General features: G+C 50.5%; 1 protein-coding gene across 1 annotated transcript; it reads left to right on the top strand.

Annotated features, from left to right (window-relative positions):
* Nucleotides 1-10,299: 10,299 nt before the first annotated feature.
* Nucleotides 10,300-23,703, top strand: LOC308656331 (chymotrypsin-like elastase family member 2A; the record flags this gene model as incomplete). Its single annotated transcript, XM_081307332.1, has 8 exons — nucleotides 10,300-10,339; nucleotides 10,624-10,712; nucleotides 15,129-15,226; nucleotides 16,460-16,585; nucleotides 17,053-17,189; nucleotides 18,992-19,137; nucleotides 19,841-19,993; nucleotides 22,917-23,703. 8 exons carry the CDS (start codon nucleotides 10,300-10,302, stop codon nucleotides 22,932-22,934), a joined length of 807 nt encoding a protein of 268 aa, XP_081163458.1. The 3' UTR covers nucleotides 22,935-23,703.

The following is a 23,703-nucleotide window of genomic DNA, read 5'->3' as shown; positions in this document are numbered from 1 at the left end:
CTGAAGCAGGAGGATTGCAAGTTCAAGGCCAGCCTCAACAACTTAGTGAGACCCTATCTCAAAAAAATAAAAATAAAAAAAGGCTGGGATGTGGGTCATGGTGAATTGCCCCTGGGTGTTCAAAATGCAGAACCAAAAAATTAAAATAAAAAGGACTGGGGATGATGTAGCTCAGTGGTAAAGTACCCTCGGGTTCAATCCCCAGCCCCACAGAAAGAGAGAGGTAAAGGCTGAGGTCATGTGTACAACGAAGTGTTCTGATGACCATGTGGAGGGTGGCTTGGAGCAGGCAAGAGGGGAAAGAGTGGAGGCAGGGAGGCCAAGTTAAGAGGCTTGTGCAATTGGTGTAAACCAAAAACATGTAGCCTGGGCAGAAGCAGTAACAGAAAGGAGAAAGGGAGATTCAGTCATTATCTAAGAGGTGCAAACTGAAGTGTTGAGAAACTTCCCAGCCCCAAATCTATATGAACTTTTGGGAATGATTTTCAATGATCAAATGATTGAAACTATTATTTATTAGCTAATACATAGTGAATCATGAGCCACAGTCCTGTTCATTTAACAAGAGTATGAAACTCTCAGGCTTAGAGACAAAATCTGCTTTGTCTCCAAGAATCAATGCCCTTGGCCCTAAAACCTTTGCACATGATGCTACATGGCAAAAAGGGAGTTTTCAGATGTGACCAGGTATCCTGAGAAGGGGTGATGATCCTGTATTAAATGGCTGGGCCCAGGGTCCTTATACAAAGGAGACCTGAACTGATCACAGAGATGCACACCTGTAATTTGAGTAACTGGGGAGGCTGAGGCAGGAGGATCACAAGTTGGAGGCTAGCTTCAGCCAGTTAGTGAGACCCCATCTCAAAATTAAAAAGTAAAAAGGGCTGAGGGTGTAGCTCAACAGTAGAGCTGGTTCAATCCCCAGTACCAAAAGGAGAAGGAAGAGGAAGAGGAAGAGACCTAAGGACCAAAGCAGGAGTCGGTCAGGGAGAGATATGCAGATACTTCCCTAAAGGCTTTGAAGAGGGAGGGGGGCTCCCAGCCAAGGAGCACAGTGACCTCTAGATGCTGGAGGAGGCGGGGCCCTCCCTCCCGGGTCCAGAAGGAGCACAGCCCTGCCAACACCTTGACTTTGGTCCAGTGAGATAGTGGCTTTCTGATCCCCAGGGCTGGAAGATGATAAATTGGCGTGGTCGCAACACTGCACCCGGGGTGACTCATTATTAGCCACCCTCCTGGGTTGGAAGGAACTTTCAGAGAAACTGGGTGAGGGGGAGGGCAGGCTCAGGAAGGACTTCCTGGGACCTCTGGGATTCATGGACTTTATCCAAGAGGTCCTAACCTGGCTGTTGGAAGGCAGGGAGCAGAGAGACCAACCCTCCACCTCCGCCTCCATCGCCTGCCTGAGAGGAGGGTCTGGCCAGGGTGCCAAGAGCCCTGTGCCAAAGGTCCACTGCGATGCCACTAGGTGTCCAGCTGTGGTTGCTGTAACTAGTGTGTACCGAGCACTTGGACACCTTGCTGGGCACCACCCAGGGCCCTCGCCTACACTATCTCATCTAATCCTCACGAACACCCCCATGATTATCCCCCTTTCTAGAGGAGGAAACTGAGGCTCAGAGTGATTTAAAACCTCACCCCAGATCACACAGCTAGTGACGGGACACCAGGACTTAAACCCAGGGAGTGTAACTGCAGGGCCTGTGCAGCAACGAGTGACCTGCCCACGCTCAACGCTCAAGTCCTCTAGTGACAGCGGGAGGGGGGGGTGGGCTGAAGGGAACTGACAACTTCAGTGACGCAGACAGGGAGCCCAGGGACACGGAGACAGGAGGAGAATGCTCCACATAGCTTCCAGCCACCTCATCAGCTATTGTGGGGTGCAACCACCCGACCACAAGGCCCCTGTGGCGGGCCACAGTGAGCATCTGTTGGGGCCAACCAGGGATCAGTGAGGCTGCCCGGCTCCCTCGGGCTGGCCTCGCTTCTCTGCCTGGTGGCCTGTTGGGGCTGGCTGCCTGGTGGGACCCTGGGCAGCTGGGCTCTGCATCTCTCCAGCTTACCCCTGGAGGCCACCGTGCTGAGGTGTGGCAAAGGGCATGGATAGAGAGGTGGAGCAGGGCCACCTGCCACTCCCATGTCACCTCTGACCCAAACTCACAGCATAAATTACAGCAGGGCAGAGGAAAGGGCACCCCAGGGCTGCAGCTCTGAACCCCAACGGTGACAGGCAGTGTCAGCCGCCAAGGCACTTACCTTTCTGAGCCTCCATCTTCAAGTGGACACCTGCCCTGTGTCCCTCTAGGGAGATAATGAAATAACAGGGCTGTGCATTGATGGACTCACTGCCGCCACAGCCTCACACCTGAAGCCCTGGTCTCACGTCTTCCCTCTCCTTTTGTCCCCTGAGAGAGGGAGCCTCATTCCCAGCAGGCCTCAGCCTCCAGCACGTCCAGGGGGACTGTCCCCAGAAGCTCACTCTTGTCAGCTTGAGACACATGTCTACCAAGAGTCACGTGGCAATGGGCTAAGGAGCCACATGAAGGCAGAGAATGAACTTCACAATGGAATAAACCCAGCTCTATGACAAGGTCGCCAAATTCAGCTGGGTGAGGCCGCCCACACCTGTAATCCCAGTGGCTAGGGAGGCCGAGGCAGGAGGAGCTCGAGTTCAAAGCCAGCTTCAGAAACCGCAAGGCACTAAGCAACTCAGTGGGAGCCTGTCTCTAAATAAAATACAAAATAGGGCTCAGTGGTTGAGAACCCCGGAGTTCAATCCTTGGTACCCACCCACCTCCGCAAAAAAAAGTCACCAAATTCAAATTAAGCTTTTGAGATGAAGAGTGAGACTTCCAAAACAGTTCACCGCTGTGCTTTCTGCGTGCTGGACTCCAGGTCACTGTTGCTGCTGTAAATGAGAGCCTACAACCAACCCAGTTTTGTAAATAAAGTTTTATTGGAACACGGCTATGCCCATATGGCCACTTGGCCCTACCACTTCAAAGTTGACTGGTTGCAACAGAGACCGTGTGGCCTGCAAACCTAAAATATTTGCTGTCTGGCCCTTTCTACTAAACGTTTGCCCACTCCAATCCACGGGGATTCTTGGGAAAGTCTGAAGATCTGTGTGCTATTCTGATCTCGAGGTTTGCCTGAGAAGGAACTAAGAGTGGACGTTTATTGTGCATTTACTATCCTGAGTGCCTTAGATGAATAACAGGTGTTCAGTTCTAGCCAGCACAGGAAGGGCTCCATGCTATTGTTATTGTTTCTATTTGACAGGTGGGGGTGGGGGGCATGGGGACAGGAGTAGAGGGAGCCAGCCGCGACCTGGTGCAGAGCTTCTCAAACCTTAACGTGAGGGGAGCAGGGCCGCCTGGAGAACTGATACACTGCAGACGCGGAGGCAGAGGTCGGGTGGGGGGCTCTGCATCTCCACCCAGCTCCTGTGCACCAGGCCACATGCCAGGGTCCAATCCAGTCACTGTGCAGAAGCTCTGGATCTAAGGCCAAGCCCTGAGCCCCGAGCTAGGTGGCTTGGAAGCCTCATTCTGAATCAGTCATAAACCCATGAGAATTTCACATCTGCCCCCACGGAAACCCCAAGGTCGCAGCCCAGTTTACAACTTGGCAGACTGCCACATCGTCAAATAACCTGGGGAACAGCATCCCAGACTGGGACAGGGCTGCAGCCTCTGCTTCCTCTCCTCCCACCGCAGAAGCCTGGCGCTTTGCTGGGGGGCGGGGCCTGGATGCCCAGGACCTAGAGGGGAGCGTGTGCTCCAGGTCTAGCCAATGGATGCGCCATGAGCTGCGGTCTCTCCCGCGCCACAACAATTGGTTCAGGGATGGTCATGTGACCAGAGGCCGGCCCAATCAGAGAGTTTACAGGACTGTGGGCGGGGAGCAACCAGAAGACTGTGACCCTTTGCCCTGAGGGGATGTGGGTGGGCAGTAGAGAAATGGGGAGAACTCTGGAAGAGGGTTGATTTTGCCCCCCAGGGTTCATTTGGTAATGTGTGGAAACGGTTTGGGTTGTCACAGACTACACTGGGTGATAGTGCTGATGGGTGGAGGACAGAGACCTTGCTAAACATCCTCTAGTGCACAGGACACTCCCCCTAACAGTCATCCAGCCCCAAATTCAGAGCTGCAGTTCAGAAAGGCTGGGACAGAGATTCTGCAGTGATCTGGTCCCAAAGGAAGGCAGAAGCTGGTGCTGCCACAGGCCTCTTGATGGAACCTGAGAAAGTAGAGACAAAAATCAGAGAGAAACCTGGGAGCATATCAGAGTCCTGAATCCAACTGTGCCTGAAACGAGCTCTGCTCCTGGATTTCCATTTTGGGGTCCAATGAGTGACTTTTTGGCATATGCCCATATGGGTGTTGTTTTGTGTCCCTTTCAAATCCTCACAGCAATGTGGCCGAGACAGGGCAAACGTTCCTTTCCCTGTTGTTTTAATCAAGCGTTTTCAATGCTGTGACCAAAAAAAGACCTGATGAGAACAATTTTAGGAGGAAAAGCTTATTTGGAGGCTCAGTTTCAGAGGTCTTAGTCCATAGACAGCCAGCTGCATTCCACAGGGCTCCAAGAGGGAGGCAGAACATCATGGTGGAAGGGAGTGGCAGAGGAAAGCCAGCCAGGTCACGGCCACCAAGAAGCATGCCCTCAGGGACCCACCTCCTCCAGCCACACCTCCCTGCCTACAGTTCCCTCCCAGTTAGTCCCTTGTCAGCAGTTTAACACACTGATTGGGGTTAAGGCTCTCATAACCCAGTCATTTCACCTCTACAGTCTGGCTGGGCACAAATCACGAGCCACTCAAGAGAAACAAACTTTATTGCTGAACTCCACCAGCACACTCCACACACGCTCCCCAGGAACTCTCCCAAACAACACTTGGCTCCTCCAGGAACCACCAACCGGAAATCCCGCCTCCAGCACTTCCCCAACCAATGGGAACTCTCTGGGAATCCCCGCGAGAACTCCAAAGTAGCAGGCTGAGGTGGACAGCAGGGGTCTAATATACACAGCTTAACCTAACCATTATCACCTCAATGGCTTGCTGGCGTCACCTCTCAACCACTCCACCACTCCGTTCTGGCAAAAATGCCATGCGTCATTCGGACTCGGCTATGGCTCTCAGCAGTCTCACACATGAATTTTTTGGGGATGCCTCACATCTAAACCATATAATTCTGCCCCTGGCCCCCAAAAGCTCATGTCTGTCTCACAATGCAAAATACAGTCAGTCCATTTTCAAGATTTCCCAAAAGTCAAAAGGGGCAAACGTTCCCATTCCATGAGGGACAATAGGGAAACAGAAAGAGGGGATGGGATCAAAACAAGACCAAAGGCATCTGGGACACATGGCATGATGACATTTGTTTGACCAGGACGCAAGAAAAGACCACTGACTCCAATTAAAATCAAATTAAAGCAAGCTTATTATTTCGACCGGCCGGGCTGCCTTTCCCTCCCAAAACGGCGGGAACAAGACAGCACCCCACCTTTCCTGCAGCCCAGCTTTATAGCCCAGAAAGTTACACAAAGGGGGGTTACAGATAACAGAACTCTGACAAGCATCACACTAATGGTAGCTTACATTTTTTTTTTTTTTTTTTGCTGGCCCCAACATCAGAATTTATGAGGACCATTAGAGCCTCGGAGAGGGTCGTTGTCTGGCCAGGGAAGGCCAATATTTATGAGGTGTCACTAAAGTTTCAGAGAGGGCTGCTATATGGTCAGAGAGCCAGGCATGGGTGAGTTCAAGGCATGGGCAGGCATACCAAGCAGGTTCAGAATTTGCAGTAATTTATAGTAAAGCCGAAATTAGCTTTTCATGGCTTTGTGGCAAGATGGCTCCCAATTTTAATAAAAGATCAGGTTGGGTCTATCACATTCTCTCCAAAGGGCTTGTGTAGCTCCTCCCTGTGGCTTTGCTGGTTGCAGCCCACCAGGCTCAGGCTGAGAAACTGATGTGACTCCATTTTTGAAAAAAACAGCCTCTACTTCAGAGCAGGGCCTGTCCAAAGGTGGGGGTGCAGGGATGACCCAGGTTCCTAGCCATGTAGCTACCCTGCTGAGTCATTTGTCGTAAGTCCTTGACTCAGCAAATGCAAGTTCCTGAAAAGACCAAAAGAATGCTTGAGACCTAATTTCGGACCATAGCAACAACCAATCAGAGTGAAACAGGGAACAGATCTGAAATGCCAGGTGACCCTCCCAGGAGTTTCGGTGATTGATAACGTGATTAGGCCACCCAGCAGTTTAGCATATACACTCTTGCAACCCCTCGAGGCCTAAACCAATCAGTTCAAAGGAATCCCCCTCTTGTACTCACCAATCACCCTTACACAACTTGTTAAGGCCAGTAATGTGCTAATCAATGTTAAGAGTTGTCTGATTTTCCCCTCGGTGTGAAATGATTTGCTGTGTGACATTGTGACACATAGAGTATCCCCAAGAACCTATAAAATCTCACTGAACAAAGGACCAGGACTCAGTCCCTGGGACGGTTGTGAGTCCAGGCTGGAGCTTGCAATAAAGACTCTCGTATGATTGCATCGGATTCGGCTCCTGGAAGTCTATTGGGGTCCCATGAATCTGGCATCACATGGCCTCTCTCTTGGCTTGTCTTCGCTTGATTCCTGGAGCTTTCCTCCGCTGACTTCCCTCAGGCCTGGCGTTCCTTAATCTGGGGAGGAGGGGGGTCTCCTTAATCTGGGGGGAGGGGTCTCCACCGCAGCTTTGGCTTCCTCCTCACATCTCCACCTGTCACCCTCTCAGGTGCAGCCTGCAGGGAATCCACCCCTGCTGCACCTTGCCTGGCCTCCCAGGCCTTCCTCTGAAAGTCCAGTGGAAGCCCCCAATGACCCCCTGACCCCAGCATCCCGCTTTCCTACAGCACCAGCACACATGGTTGCTGCCAAGGTTTCCCTCCATCTTGAGCAATAGCCAAGCCTCCAGGGATCAGGACTGCAGCAGCCTCTGAGTGCCTGGGTGGCTGGGCCTGGTGAAGCAACTTCCTAGGCCCCCCTGTGCAAGCTGGGTGCCCACTGGTCTCTTCTCTGAGGAATTTTTACTTTTATTCCCTTGAGCCTGAGATGGGAGTGGTCTTGCCAGTTCCTGAGATGTCCTCAAGCCATTTTACCTATTGTCTCAGGTTAAAGAACTTAGCATTTCTTTAGTAGCTATAATGTCTTTAACAAATCCAACTTCTTTAGCCACAGTTTTACTTGCAGTTTTCTGGCCAAATTGCAAACTTTTCAGACCTTTATGCTTTGCTTTCTGCTCCTGATTATCACAGTACACTTGGCCAAAAGCTGCCGGCCATATCCATGCCACGGCCTGAATGCTCTGCTGCCTGGAAATCTCCTCTGCCGGATTACCTAGTCCATCACCTTTAAACACAGTCTCACAGAAAGTCTCAGGTCATGGGCAAAAGTTGACGACTTCTTAACCAATACCTGACATGAATGGCCTCTCCTCCAATTTCCTCCTCTGAAGCCTCATGACCCAGGTCTCGACTGTCCACAGTCCTCTCGGCAATCTGGTCCTCTGAGCTCCCACCAGAATCGCCTCTTAAACTCTGCTTACAACAATCCAAAACCTTTCCAGCTTGCATCTCTAAAGTTTTCAAAACTCCTCCCACAAACTCCAAAAACCTCCTAAAGCTTCTAAACCGCATGGCCAGGCTAGTCCCAACAGCAACCCCGCTTCAAGCTACCAATTTCTGTTTCAGTCAGCTTTTTGGCTGCTGTGACCAAAAGACCTGACAAGAGCAATTTTAAGGAGGGAAATTGATCTGGGGGCTCTCAGTTTCAGAGGTCCTAGTCCAAAGACGGCCAGCCCATTGCTGTGGGCCCAAGATGAGACAGAACATCACGGAGGGAAAGTATGTAGAAGAAAGGAGGTCAGGACACGGCCACCAGGAACCACAGAGAGAGTTCTCACCACAACAAAATATTAACCCCAAAGGCTCAACCCCAGGGACCCATCTCCTCCAGCTACAGCCTCCTGCCGACAGTCACCCAGTTAATCCCCATCAGGGATCAGGTCAAGACTCTGAACCCAGTCACTTCAGCTCTGAGCTTTCTGGCATTGTCTCACACACGAGCTTTTGGGGGCTCTTAGCTGCAGGGTAAACTGAGTACCCAAGCCCCACCCTTCCTTAGCCCTTTGGGTTATTTGGCACCTTTTCCCATTACTTCCTCTTGTCAGTTTGCAACCCACACCTAGCCTATGCTCAGTGCACTTGAAGGCAGAAGACGACACCCGTAGCCACCACTGTGTGACCCAATCAGTGCACACCAACGAGGCAGCTTGCAGACCCAGGGACCCTATTAGACTTAAGCAGCACGGCAAAGGGCTATAAAAACTTTCTCCTGCCAGCCCCCTCCCCCTCTCCCTCCCCCTCCCTCTTCCTCTCCCTCTCCCTTTCCTTTTTTCAATAAAGATCTCTTGGTCACTCCAAGTAATCATGGTCACTTTTCTTCCTAGGGCCACTTCACATCTAAACCATAATGCCTGTTTTGTGAAAATGGGCCAGAGCGCCTCTGTGATTTGCCCAAGGTCACACAGCAAGTCCCCGGCATGTGTCACCTGGTGTTTGTCCAATGATTCACATAGGAAAACTCTGTTTTTATATTAAAACAAACATATACAGAATGCCACATTCACATTTACCTTTAAGATAAAATATGAGGCCTCAGGAATAGCTGGTTGCCATAGTCTAAGGGTCCAAGGTGTTACAGGAAGTCAGGAGTAGGACTGGGACCAGAAGCCAGGTCCTCTGACATCCAACCCAAGGGGGATTCTGCAGCCCAGGTCCCCTTGCCCTGTGTGATCCTTGGGAGGTTACCAAGTTCTTGGACTCCAGATTCTAACACATAACACAATCTCACAAAATACTGGCAGGCAAAGACTTGATCCAGGTCTACAGCTGATGTCTGAAGTTTTTTTTTCCCTCTGCTTTTCTGGTTGGAGAAAGAAGTAGAGTCTGTGATCACGGAGCAGGGCCACCTCACCCGCACCTTGCCTGTCTGGCACTGTGCTCTGCCCACAGCAGGAGTTAAGGCCCCAGGAAGAGCAGGAAAGCCCAGCAGGAAAACGTGCTCTTTTTCTCCACCCTTCTCTTGCCAACAGGGGGCTTTTACAGCACTAAGATGTCACGCAGAATGTCATCTTCAGTAGCTCAAGTAATCAGACCATGGCTTTGGAATCAGACCATCCTGGGTTTGAATCTTCATTCTGCTGCTTAGAAGCTGTGTGGTCTTGAGCTAGCCACTTCACCTCTCTGAGCTTCACCTTCCTCATCTGAAATAAAGGACTTTCTTGCAGGGTTGTCTAAGGTTTAAATAAGAAATGTGCCAGCATCTAACGTATCTAAGGTGCTTGGTGAGTGTCAGCGTGTCTGCCTTTATTTGCTCCCCTAAGAAGCTCTTGCTTTGATCCCATTTGGAAGACAGAGTTTGGAAAAATGCAAATCACTGTTGTCTTAGGAGCAGACAACAAAAGACATCTGATCCACCCCAGGGACGCTGTCCTCTGCCAGCACTCTCCTCTGTCCCATCACTGGGACTGCTAAACCCCAACTGTGGGGGTCCACCTTGCCCTTCTCCTAAGCATGTTCCCCTATGCTTTGCAAATCCTCCAATGCTCTGAGACAAGCTAGGTACATGTTTCCCTCCCTGTTTCACAAACAGGTGACCCTGGACCTAGACACTTATATGACTCAACCTGGGTCACACACAAGCCATGGCATTGCCTGGAACAGGGTTTCTCCATCTCAACACCACTGACGTTGGGAGGGGGACAGTTTCTTATGCCCTGTGCATTGTAGGGTGTTTATCAGCCTCTCTGTTCTCTTCCCTCCAGATTCCAAGAGTACCCCAACCCCAGCCCCAATGACCCAAAACAGCTCCAGACATCATCCAATGTCTCCCAGTAGCTAAACCCGAGAACCACGGGCCCGGGGGCTCGTTGCCAGTTTCATCTTTTCTTTGAAAAATGCAACCCCAAGAACCAATAACCCATAATTTTCTTCTCTTGACACACACATAACCTCTTGAAAGTAGATAGAACTCACATTTCAATAGCTACCTTTGGCATCTTTATCAGTGTGTTTTCAGGATGACGGTAGAAGACGACGGAAAAAAACATTTGGACGCCAACCTTTTATTCCATTGAGCTTTGGGAAAATCTCCATCTTGCAGCTCCTGCTATATCGCCTGCTGATAATCAGCTCATAAAACAAGGGCTCAGCCACGGCCTTCCAGAACTCCCACGGACTCACCATGATCAAGACCCTACTGCTGTCTGTGTTGGTGGCTGGAGGTAACCCCATCACCCGGAGGCGCCGCTCTCCCAACCCCTGGTGGGACTGGGAAGGGGGCCTCCCTGCCCTCCATCCCCACCTGGCCCTCTCCCACTGCACTCCACCTGTGTAGTTATAGGAAGGTTGGAGTGGAGTTTCAGAGAAGCAAAGCAGGCTGGACTGTGACCTCTCCGGGTCCTTCTAGAGCAAGGCTTTTCTATCTGGGTGCTGGGTGTGCAGCAAGCATAGTCTCCATTGATTGGGTGGCTGCTTCCTGTACTCGCCCCCGTTTCTCCTTCCACAGCTCTCAGCTGTGGGCTCCCCACTCACCTGCCCCAACTGAGCAGGGTGGTTGGAGGTGAAGAGGCGACACCCAACAGCTGGCCCTGGCAGGTGAGTCAACCACTCTGTACCCTCCTCCCATCCCATCATTTCTCATCCCCCCTTTGCCCTCCCACCCTGGGGTCTGTTATGCTGGCAGAGATGAGGATTGGTGGGACCTCAGAAGGCAGCTTGGACAACTTCACACACACACAAAAAAAAAAAAAAAAAAAAAACCCACACATTTTTGTGTCCTTGGCCAACCTTGGGGCTGGGGAAGAGGTGCCTTTTCCAGCTTCCATAAGGAACCACGCCACCCCACTACCCCTGCACCACCCCACTACCCCTGCACCCAAGTTCCTAAATAGTCTCACTCTGTTAACCAATCAGACATTTGCTTACACAAGTACTGTTATTTTTATGAGCCATTCATCACCATCTATGCAAATGTCCATGCTTTATGAAACCAATCAGTGCTGCTTATGCAAATTAATCTTCAATTCCGTGTTATCAATGAAAACAAATGCTTCCTTACCTTGACGTAATATACAGAAATCAAGACTGAAACACTGTCTGGGACACAGGCCCACATTATAGACTGTTAGTGACAGGGCACACAAAGATGAGTGAATTTACAATTGCATAAACAAATGTAGGAAACTCTCCTGTCTGACATAATTGGGACTGAGTAATTGAAAAGTTGGTATAGAAAAATCATTTTCAATCCTACATGTATGCTTTAAACATTTTACTTTGATTTAGAAATGTTTAATACACATTTTACTTATCTGTTCACCAATCTTTTGAATTCTTAACTTTCTTATAAAAACCAACCCCTGTAATATGGCACCTACGTCCATTTCTTTCAAGTAGAGCAGAACTTTTTTTTTTTTTTTTTTTTTTTTTTAGCTACACATGACATTACAATGATCTTGGCAATTCATACATTTGAATCATTGGGGTATAATTTCTCATTTTTCTGCTTGTACAGATTGCAGAATCACACTGGTCATAGAGTCACCTATATACATACAGCAATCATAATGTCTATTCTATTCTGCTGCCCTTCCTATCTCCCCCCTTACCCTCCCCTCCCCTCCCATCATTTCTCTCTATCCAATCTAATGTGACACACTTTTTTTTTCTTTTTCTCCTCACCTCATCATACATGTATTCTGTATAACAATGAGGGTCTCCTTCCATCTTTCGTGCAACTCCCCTTCTCCCTCCCATTCCCTCCCACCTCTCTTCCCTATTTAGTGGTAATCTTCTTCTCATGCTCTGCCTCCCTATCCCAAGTAGAGCAGAACTTTAAGCTGCTCCTGAAGCAATCTGAGTAATGAGTTGGTCCTGACTTTTGTCATCTCTGCCCCATCCCCACCCCTTACCCCCTTCTTTCCACTTTTTTCACAGACACCTAATTCAATTGCCTTTTTTGGGGGGTGGGGGGATAGCCAGTGTCTTCCAAGCATTTAGTTTCTCTATAAATCACAGCTCTATTTTTTTTTAATTTAATACCTTTATTTAATTTATTTTTATGTGGTGCTGAGGATGGGACCCAATGTCTCATGCACACTAGGCAAGCACTCTACCCCTGAGCTTCAACCCCAGCCCCCACAGCTCTATTTTTGAACTCATATTTCATCAGCTCTGTGTCTTATCAAAACACATTAATTGCAAGTGTAACTGATGGAAACAGGCTGGGAACAGACCCAGCTGGATCAGGGCACATTTCTTTCTTTTTTTTTTTTTTAAAGAGAGAGAGAGAGAGAGAGAGAGAGAATTTTTTTTAATATTTATTTTTTAGTTTTCAGCGGACACAACATCTTTGTTGGTATATGGTGCTGAGGATCGAACCCGGGCCGCACGCATGCCAGGCAAGCGCGCTTGAGCCACATCCCCAGCCCCCAGGGCACATTTCTAACCCAGGTGGTTAGAGTACCTGTCAGAGATGAGTGCCCAGGGGGTCCCGTGCAGCAGGTGCATATTTCACCAAGGGAATGGCATCTAGATTAAGGAAGTGACAACAGGGGTGTAGGGCGTAGCTCAGTGTCAGAGCGCTTGCCTGTCATGCAGAAGGCCCTGGGTTCCATCCCCAGCACAGCAAAAAGAAAAAAGTGTCAATGACAGAATGGTGCCTGATATTCCCCAATTTACACCCTTGGCCCTGTGTACTTTTGCTAGTTTTTCACCTTTTTCAGTCTCACACTGTTTTCTGTGGGAAGTTGGAAGACGGGCAACAGCCCCTCCCCTATGGGATCCCCAAACCCAGAGTGTATTTGTGCTGAGAAACCAATTGATGTGGGCTGGGGATGTGGCTCAAGCGGTAGCGTGCTTGCCTGGCACAAGTAAACTGACCTTTTTGCACACATCGTATTAGAAATAGTTAACAGTCTTTACGGCACAGACCACATTGTACACGTGCTCACAGCTGCCTTAACTGTGCATGAGCCAATACACACTCTGAGCTTAGGGCGGTGCTGGGCACAAGGTGAGCGGTCAAATTATTGGAAATTCATAGTGTTGGATACTGTGATTATTAATCATCCTGAGGGCCCTGCATGGTGAACATTATGGTCCCTATCTTCCATATAAAGCAATCAGGACCCAAAATGTGCCCAAAGTCATACAGGCTTCAGAAGAGAAGGTAACCTGGGACAGAGACCCAGAGGAAGTGGAGGAGATAGGTTGATACCTGGGAGAAAAATATTCCAGCAGCAGGAATATTTTATAAATATTTTATAAACAGAAGCCAGGGCAAAGGCCCGGGGGCAGAAGTAGGCTTGGTGTATTTGCAGATGGAGGTCAGCATGGCCAAGGGGAGGGGAGTGGGAGGCTGAGGTCAGAGAGGTGATGTAGGACCTGGAAGACCACCTGAATTTTGAGTTTTCACTGGGCAAGAGGGGGAGACATTGGAGGTTCTGAACAGAGATATAATCAGATTTATGTGTAGAAAGGATCATTTTGGCTGCTGTGTGTTTGGGGTGAGAGGTGGGCCAAAGTGGGAGCTGGAAGAAAGATAGGTGACTAGGAGCCGGGGTGCAGCTCAGTGGTAGTGTTGTAGGGACAAATGAGGCAGGGCACCAAAGACAGCAGGAAACAGTTTTATTTGGCTGCAGCCAGGTTCAGAGGGTACAGCCTTTGCTGTAATCAATCAATCCCCTGAACCCCGAGTTCAGGGAGTTTCAGAGTTTTATACCCAGCATGTAAGGGGAGGGGCTCAGAAGTTCACAGTCTGCTTAAGTCCACATAAAAGCAGCTTTTTCTTTCACTGTTCTGGGCAAGTTAACCCTTCAAGGACAATACCCGAGAAAGGGAGAGCTTCATCTCTCTTTTCTCTCCTCCCCTGCCAGCTGTTACCATGGGCCCATTTGTAACTTATCTTAAAAATGTAGACATCTCTGTGAAGCCCAGCTCAAGGCCAGAGGCCTTGTTTGCACATTTCTTCAAATATGTTTATGAAAAACTAATAAGGGAGTGTCCAGCACCTGGAGTGCTGGTATCTTCTCGGCCAGTGGCCAAGTAAACAGGGTGACATGAAAATAGGAAGTTTATCTACCATGGAATCTTTTGCTGACAGTCCTAAAATCAGCCATGGTGAAGAGGGCTTTTCTGTGGAGAAAGGGGGTGCCACTTCAGTAGAGTGGGTGCTTAGCATGTATAAGGCCCCAGGTTCCATCCCCAGCACCCCCCCCCCACTCCCTGCAAAAAAACAAACAAACAAACAAACAAACAAAAAAAAAAACCCAGAAGACTGGAATATCATCCAGGCAAGGGATGAGGTATCTGGGTCAGAGTCAAGATACAAGGAAAGCATTCTCTCCATGTATAAAGTTACCGCTGACGGGGTTTGATTTTGTTTGGGTTGATTGCTTGGTATGGGTTATTGAACCCAGGGGCACCTGACCACCAAACTACACCCCCAGCCCTTTTTATTTTTTTGAGGCAGGGTGTCTCTCAGTTTCCCTGGCTGGCCTCAAACTTGTGATCCTCCCACCTCAGCCTCCTGAGTCTCCGGGATTGCAGGTGTGGGCCACCCAGGTGGCTCGCTCTTGGGTTTGAGTGAGGGGTAAGAGAGAAAGGGGCCCAGGGTGGCCCCAAGGATTTTAGCCTGAGCAGCCAGGAAAGTGGAGGTGGCATTGACCGTGCAGGGAAACCTGAGGATGGAGCAGGTTTGGGGGAAATTAAGAGTTTGGGTTTGGACATATTAAATTGGAGGGCCGTGTCCTAAGGAAATAGTTCCGAAGAAGGGGCATATCCCAGAAAGATGTTCAGAAGTTAATTTTTAATAGTCTATTTAACTTTTCAATATTGTTTAATCATGCCTTTTTGTGTAGATTTGGACTGTTTATATTCTACAAAGCACTAAAGGGCTTTTTATCCTGATGACTGAGGTTCAGGCACCCCTTAAGTTTTGTACCTGGGGCGAGAGGTGCCACCTCACCTGCTCTCAGCGGAAGAACTCAGCCCACAGGTGCCTCTCCACAGGTCTCCCTGCAGTACAGTGCCTATGGCCAGTGGCGCCACACCTGCGGAGGGTCCCTGGTGGCCAAGAACTGGGTCTTGACAGCTGCCCACTGCATCAGGTAACTAACTGCCTTTCCCAGGTCACCCAGGCTGCTCGCCCCACCAGCCAGTGCTCACCTCCAAGAGACGGGACCCAAAGGCCTGAACCACACTATAAAGGGGCCTTGCAAATAACCACTTGCCTGGCCAGACACAAGTTTTAGATGACCTGTAATTCAGTCTGTGGTCGACTGACAATCTTGGCTGGACTGAGGGATGGTGTGGAGGATGGGGAGGCCCACTTTCTGCCCTCCTGGGAGTATCAGATGTGGCCTCTCCATCTGGAACTGGGTCCACTTCACAGTGTAAATAACTTCTCTAGGGCTGGGGATGTGGCTCAAGTGGTAGCGCGCTCGCCTGGCATGCGTGCGGCTCGGGTTCGATCCTCAGCACCACATACAAACAAAGATGTTGTGTTCGCCAAAAACTAAAAAATAAATATTAAAAAAAAAGAAAAAAAAACTTCTCTAAGTTTTAACATATCCCCTGGAAAAAAAAAATGAGATAACAGAATGTTTTTTGTTTTTTTCAGTACTACCACTAAGACACATTCCCCAGCCATTTTTAATTTTTGAGACAAGGTCTTACTAAATTGTCCCAGCCGGTCTCAAACATGCCATCCTCCTGCCTCAGCCTCCTGGGTGGCTGGGATCACAGGCGCCTGGCAGTCACAACAGAATGTAGTGTGAATTAAATGAGAGGACCCCCTCTTCCTCCCCATGTCAGAGGCTTATCTCACCTGGGCTGGAACTCTTCAGCATTCCACATGGGTTGGCGTGGGTTGGCCCTGAAATTGAACCTACCCCCACCGGCTTTCAGAGGGGGTGGGAAAAACAAAGAGGCCGGGTAACCAGGCGTCCTGCAGTTCTAGATTCTCTCTGGACTCTTTACCCCTCCCTGGGCCTCAGTTTCCCCAAGAGAAAATAAGGGTGGAGAATTAAACTAAAAAGGGACTCTTATTTTTCTCATTCCCTCCAGAGTAGTATAAGATTTCTATTATTACAACTTTTATTAAGTCAGTTTATAGTTAGTATAAGGTTGTTATAATTATCACATGGTGATGGGTTTTATGTTATGGCATTTATGCTACCTAGTAACCAACAGATGGCTCCCAGGAAAAGACAAGGTCCCAAGCCCCACTACTGGCTCATACAGCCGTCACTTACTTGGGCCCATCCCAAGTGGCTCATCTCCTGGGTGTCCCTGCCTGGGGGGGGGCTAAGGGCAAGGGACTGACCCTCTGTGCCTCCCAGCTCCTCTAGGACCTATCGCGTGGTGCTGGGCCGGCACAGCCTCTCCACCGAGGAGGCGGGCTCCCTGGCCGTCAAGGTCTCCAAGGCTGTTGTACACCAGAAGTGGAACAACAATCTGGCCCAAGGGTATGCTCTGTCTCAGGGCTCTGGGGGTGGAGGTGGCAGGAGCACAGGCGGGGTGTCACCAAGGCCATGGGCTTACACTATCTCCACCTTCTGTAAGGAGGGGAAGGGCTCTGACCTTATAGAGGTTCGGCCGTGCAAAAGTTGCCTGGGGGGGTGATGGGGGGGCAGGGAGCAGACTCGGGGAGCAACCTGGGTCTCCTGCCTCCTGAGCCCATAGGCCCCTGTGTGCCCCAGGCCATCACTGACCATGTGCGTCTAGTCCATGACAAGGGACACAGGGATGGTGATCTCAGTGGAGCAGGACACAGTCCCTCTGTACTTCCTGTCCCTAAAGCCTCCTAACAAGGTCTTTTACATTTTCAAAGATGCCCAGCTACACTCCCTGGGGATTAACCCCGGGGAAATCTCTCTGCACTCTTCAAAGCCCTGCTTGGCTAATGCTCTTGAGCTGTCTCTTTCCTGACCAGGAATGACATTGCCCTGCTCAAACTGGCTACACCCGTCACCCTGACTGATAAGATCCAACTGGCCTGCCTCCCACCTGCCGGCACCATTTTACCCAAGAACTACCCCTGCTACGTCACAGGCTGGGGCAGGCTGCAGAGTAAGTGCTGGCCGGGAGCACCCAGTCCAGGCAGGGAAGGAAGGTACTGTCACCTGTCAGGTTGGGTCTCTCACCCCACTAGTCATCCAAGGCGGCCTGGGTTCAAATCCCAGCTCTCTCACTATTTGCTGTGTGACCTTGGGCACATTACTTGGCCTCTGTGCTAGTTTCTTCATCTGTGAAACGAGGATAATAACAGCACCTACATCCCAGAGAGGATTGAAGGAGATAGTCCAAGGGAGGCACTCAGACCAGCAACAAAGGCACATAGTAGCTGCTGTGTGCTAGTTGTTACTGTCACTGGGATTGAATGAAAGGTACAGAGACCATATGACACTTCTGCATAGCACAGATGGGCCCAGAACAGCACAGATTCTGGGACCTCAAGGTTCTGGAGCTCCACAGAGGTCCCTGGAGCCTGCATGGACACCCCCCCCCCCCCCGCCCGCCCTGCTTATCCAAACCTGTCTCCTGGGCCACTTGGTCTTGCTACTGAGAACATGGTTGAGCGTGAGTCTTCTTTTGACATAAACCCAAGGGTCAGAAATCCCATGACAATATGCCACCAAAAGGGACAGAGCACCTACCCGTCCCTTATAAAATCACCAGAGGTTCAGAAGATTCTAGGGAGGTCTGTGCAGAAGAAGGATTTCTTTTTCATAATGACATAAATCTATGAGTGACAGATGAGTACATCAACATTGATGCACTCGGAGAAATGACTCCGGCCCCTGACTAGCTTGTCTTCAAAGCCAAGGACACAGGAAAACTGTGCAGAAGCAGGAAGGGTGGAGGGGGCGTCTCATGCAAATCAGATACAAGTGTGCCCACCTATTTGTTATCCAGAAAACCCCAGGGCAGGGAGATGGTGAGATGGTGGAGTGGCCAGGGCCAGGGATGTCCAAATGCTTGCCTGAAGATCACTATGTAACCTCAGCAACCCCCTCTGGACCTTGGTTTCCTCATCTTTAAAGTGGAAACTCTGTTGGTGAAGACTAGAAGACATGTGTGATAAGGTGCCAGGTGTTATCCGAGTGTTAATTATATATCAGTGAGAGTGATCTTAGGCAAGGGACTTAATTTCTCTTGATTTCAGTGTCCCATGTATCAAACAATATTTATTGATATTTCTGTGAGGACTGCCTCTTTGGAAAGCCTAGTAAAGGGCAAGAATGAAAATACTCCTTATCCTCTCCGTTAGTAGGGGCGGTAATGCTGATGGGGTAGTATGTGACGGTGGCAGTGTCACAGGGGGCTACTAGGAAAGTGCTACCCTGACCACACCAACGATTTTTTCCAACTAGTGTGCTTTAAGATTTTAAGGATTGAAGAGTCTCAACCCTGGGGCAGAGAGACACAGCCAGCCATTAGGAACAGGCCAGAACCAGGAACTGGAGCCTGGAAGAAATTCATGAGCACGCCCTCGGAATTTCTTTCCTGGATGGGTCCCCATCAAGCTTTTCTCCAGGGGGAAAAAAAAAAAAAAAAAAAAGGCAGCCACTGCTGAGTCCTCCCTGGGCGGGAATTCTTAATCTCCAGCCCAAATTCCCAGGAGAAGAAGCTCATTGGCTTAGCGTAAGTCAGGTGCTCACCCCCGAACCAATCAGCAGCGGCCAGAACACTGACCAATCAGCTGTGAGGGCACAGAATAGGAAACCTGGCTGCTCCCATTAGAGCCATGGGAGAAAGTGTCAAGGGCCACAGCGAAAGGGGCTAGAGGGACAGCCCAACAGGTGTCACCACTTCCTTCTTACTCAGGAGTCCCTCTGTCCCTCTGACCCGTTCTTTCTGGTCTCGCTCAGCCAATGGGGCTTCTCCCGACATCCTGCAGCAGGGCCTGCTGCCGGTTGTGGACTACGCCACCTGCTCCAGCGCTAGCTGGTGGGGCAGCTCCGTGAAGACCACCATGGTCTGCGCTGGGGGTGACGGTGTGATTTCCAGCTGCAATGTGAGTATCCAACGTCAGGGCTCCCTCGACAGCGAAATGGGACTGGGGACGGGGAGAGGTCCCAGAGGTCCCAGCATCTGCCCTCACCCCTCCTGGCAGAGCACTGGAAACCCCTCTGGACATTCCAGAATCTGGTCCTTATAATCTCCAGAAAAGGTGGCTTGAGATGGAGCCCAGCGCCTCACGCATGCTAGAGAGGCACTCTACCACTGAGTCACAATCCCATCCCGAGGTGGTGTCCTAACTGGGCTCTGCAGTGGAGTGGGGACTGAGATGGAAGGGGTTCTCATGTCCTTCAGACCAAGTGTGCCCTCAATCTGCCCACACAGGCCCCAGGAAACTCCTTGTCATGGGAGGAGGTGGCTGGTGGTGGATAAGAGCTCAGCAGCCTAACTGGTGTGCAGCTCTGCAGGATCATTTGTGCCAGGACCTCAAGCAAGGTGTAGCCTCTGAACACCCCAGGTTTTCCTCTCAGGTGAACTGGGTACTCACAACACTTGCCTCATAGCTTTTGTAAGGAGATGAAGCCAATAAAGTGCTTAGCTCAGCCCAGGACACCCAGGGACAAATGCAGCTCTTGTGAAGTCCTACCATTGCACCCAGAGCTGTGGCAACCCACGACAGAGCAGCATGAGTGCCTGAGAACAGGGATCCCCCTGGGCAGCCCCTTCCCTTCCCTTCTCTTCATCTTACTCTTGCTCAGGGCGATTCTGGAGGGCCCCTGAACTGCCAGGCGGCTGATGGCAAGTGGCAAGTGCACGGCGTGGTCAGCTTCGGGTCCACTCTCGGCTGCAACTACTACCGCAAGCCTTCCGTCTTCACCAGGGTCTCCAACTACATAGACTGGATCAATACGGTAAGAACCAGACCAGTCCTGAGCCCCATGGGTCCTGCCCTGCTCACCTGGCCCCACAAATGCCACCTAGGGTCTCTCAAAGGAGTGGGGGGGGGCCTCAGAGGAAGCTGCATAATCGCATCCAAAATTTCTGCATGTCAAATTGGGTGAAAAGCAACATAGAGGGTGAGTTTGCCCAAGGAGGTTGGACACAGGACACCCCTCAGGCATTTTGAGTGAGTTCCTTAGGATTAGTGGGGTATTTCATTTTTGCTTATCAGTGTGGGGGCCCAGACCCCACCATCCAGTGCTATAAATGACCATATTTATTTGCAAAGCCCAAACCTAATGGTCTGAGATACCCCCCAACCTTAATCATTAGAAATTAGTCCCCCTGGAGAGTATTCTGTAGGGTGACCAACCATCCTGGTTTGCCAGGACTGAGAGGGTTCCTGGGATGAGCATTTTCAGGGCTGGGTTGGGATGCTTGTGGGCAAATGGGGCCGAGTTGGTCCTCCTGTGACTGTGAACATGTCCCCAGAGAGCTGTGTTCCTATGAGCTTCCACAACAATTTCTATTTTTTATTACAACCAACAAATTTGTTTACAACAATAACCATAAAAATCATTAAAAATAATTTAAAAAATAATCACTGGCCAGTGGTTCAGGAGGCTGAGGCAGGAGGATCACAAATTCAAAGCCAGCCTCAGCAATAGCAGGGGGGTCTTCACTCAGTGAGAACCTCTCTCTGAATAAAATAGAAAATAGGCCTGGGGTTGTGGCTCAGTGGTAGAGCACCCCTGAGTTCAATCCCCCATACCCAAAAAATAATCATCCTCATCACTGGCACCAGTGATTAGAAGCAGCTGGATGACAGGAAGACTCATCCCTAAGAAAGGGACTCTGGGGGCAAGTGGAGGAGGCGCACTGTCTGGGGACCAAAGCCAGGAGGGAGAGAGACTGCCACGGAGGCAGGTTTTAAGCCACCCCAGCATTGCCACCAAGTTGGTTTGCTCTTCTGTAAAGTGGGACTTGAACTCCACCAAGGCTCCTCCGCATTCTCAGGAGCCAGAGCAAGTGGGGATTGCGGTGCTTCTGGCGGAGCCTGCAAAGGAGGGAGCTGGCATCTGATCTCATTTTAAGTTTAATCTGCAGGAAACTGTTCAATTGAATTAAATTGTCACTCTGTTACAAAACAAAATAGGAAACTGCAGCGTGAGCCTGGCCACATGAGGAAAGCCATGCTGTCCAAATGAGCAGGTGGCTGCTTCCGAGTTGGCCCAGACTGCTTGGTGGCTCCATGTTCATTTGTCCGCCTTTGGGCTCTGCTTGGCCAAGTGGCCACAGGCCCCAGATTCCAAAACCGTTAGTTGATTTTCAAGGTTGTGTTGATGCTGGGGTATTGTCTGTCGACTGGAGAGCCATGACTGGATTTGGCAGGACACTTGCATGCCACTTTCAAGGAGCCACCAGCACTGCTGAGGGCCTCGCTGACTGAATGGAAGGCCTAGGACGCTGTTCCAGCCCCAGCTGCCCCGTGAGTCTGTGCAGCTGGGCCTGGCAGCACCTTTAGACCCAAAGCAGGGCCCAGGGCAGCTGCCCTGATGTGTTGCCCAGCCTCAGCTGTTCCCAGCCCCAGAAGCAGCACAGCAGAGCGGGCAAGATGGCAGGGGGATCAATGGGAAGCCAACCTTGGGTGGCAGCTGGATGGAGGCTGCATCCACCCCAAAGCACCCAGGGCGGCACCAATGCTCAGCCACGGGTTCCGCAGTAGATAGTCAGGCAGTCAGCTGTCCCCTGGCAAAGGCTGTCCCAGCAGCTGCAAGAGGCTGGTAGCACCTTGCAGGGGTCCCAGGCCAGGGACACACCATGAGCAGCAGGAGGCACAAATAGCTAAAGCCCGGGGGTGCTTGGGAGCACCTGCTGGGTGAACCTAGACAGGTGGTGGGTCAAGGTCAGGAGCTGCCCACGAGAGGCAGGTGCAGGGAGGAGACAGGTGGCCTGGAACTCCCACCCTCTCAACAGATGTCCCCTGGATGACAGCAACACATGAACCTTCAGCAGTCACTAGCTTTGTTTTCTTTTTCAGAAGGTAAAACATTTCTTTATAAAAATATTAAAATAATACAGAAGGGCATCAGGTAAAAAAGATGACATTCCCTCACTTTCCGTCTCTACTCTGCAGACATTGTCACTGCTAACAGTGCAGGCTCGTGACCTGGGCTATGTGTGCATATAAAAAATACCTACAGATGTACAACGATGCTCCGACTTCTAGCCAAAAACAGGGTCCAACTCCTGATCTGCCACTTAGCTCTCCACTTGATCCCCTGTCACATTTTGACCCAGGTCACTCCTTTGAGTGGTAACTGGTTTCCCTATTCCCACCATGAGGAGAGGGGCTTCTGTTTCCTGTTTCTCACCCTTACGTTGCTACGGTGAACATCCCTGCACACACATCCTGTACACCAGCCTGAGGATCTGTGCTGCAGAGATCCAGAAGCTTCAGTGGGTCCTGGATCATCATAGTAAAGTGTTCAGGGGCTGGAGGTACACCTCAGTAGTTGAGCAGGTGCTTAGTAGGTGAGAGGCCCTGGGCTCAATCCCCAGCACCAAAGAAAAAAAAAAAAAAGCCTGAATAGAATCTGGGAAACAGTCTCTGAAGGCAGGTCGCAGGTGCCTCACAAACAGCACTTTGGATTTGAGAAACAAACTAAATAAAATCTAAGCCCACGCACATCTGCATATGATTTTGAGGGGTTAACAGGCCCCTGATCTAAAGCCCAAACAGGACTCCAGGCTGAGACCCCTATTTACTGTAAGACCCCAGGAGTCAATGAAAAGCTGTGGTCTCCCCTTTCTCTCCCAAATGTCATCAGAATTCCTCAGGTGGAGACACTGCGGCACGGGCCACTGGCTTATTTTCTTGTGTGTGTCCTGCAGGTCATTGCAAATAACTAACCAAGGAAGCCTCTGGACATCAGAACTGGGAAGATGGCAGAAGCAAAATACTAATAAAGTAGCAATCACCACGATTCACATCTAGGTGTGACTTATTAGCAGACCATCCAAACCTCATGGTCCTGCAAACAAGGACAGCAGGGCTCAGGGCCAGGGCGGGCTTGGGCAAGCCTAGCATTGTGCAGGGCACAGCACGGTCATCTGAACCTGGATGGGGTCCCTCAGCAAGGAAGGCACATGGGAAGCAGGGGTCAGAACCTGGAAGACCTGGATCTGGCCAGATCTGGTAACCATGTTCCCCTGGACAAGAGACTTGCCCTCTGCGCTTGTGGTCTCACCTCTCCCCTGGAGGGGATCAAGAGGAATAAGACCACTTTCTCAAACAGGCAGTCTCCATTATGAGGAAGTACAAAGCACCAGAGCAAAACGGGGAGACAGGCCAGAGGGCCCATGTTCACCTGAGAGCTGTTTGTGAAGACTAGATAATGCAATAAATTTCTGAAATTCACTCAGAACTCCCAGGCCCCTGCTGCCAGAGTCCAGAGCCCGAGCTTGTTGATTTAAGAGAAATGCTGGCTGGTTTGTAGCCCCAAATCCCTGCAGATGGATGATTCTCAAGCGTGGGCGGTTCTGTCCCCCAGGGCACATTTGGCAATGTCTGAAGATATTTTTGGTTGGCATGACTCAGGACTGGGGAGGGATGCTCCTGTATCTGGAGGGAGAGAGCCAGGAACAGGGCAGGGAAGGCCCACAGCAAAGGGCCGTTTGG

The sequence above is a fragment of the Spermophilus citellus genome (genome assembly GCF_964194105.1).
Source record: "Spermophilus citellus genome assembly, chromosome: 9".
Lineage (NCBI taxonomy): Eukaryota > Metazoa > Chordata > Mammalia > Rodentia > Sciuridae > Spermophilus > Spermophilus citellus.
Note: the sequence above shows the minus strand (reverse complement) of the source record. Positions and strands in the feature narration are given on the sequence as shown.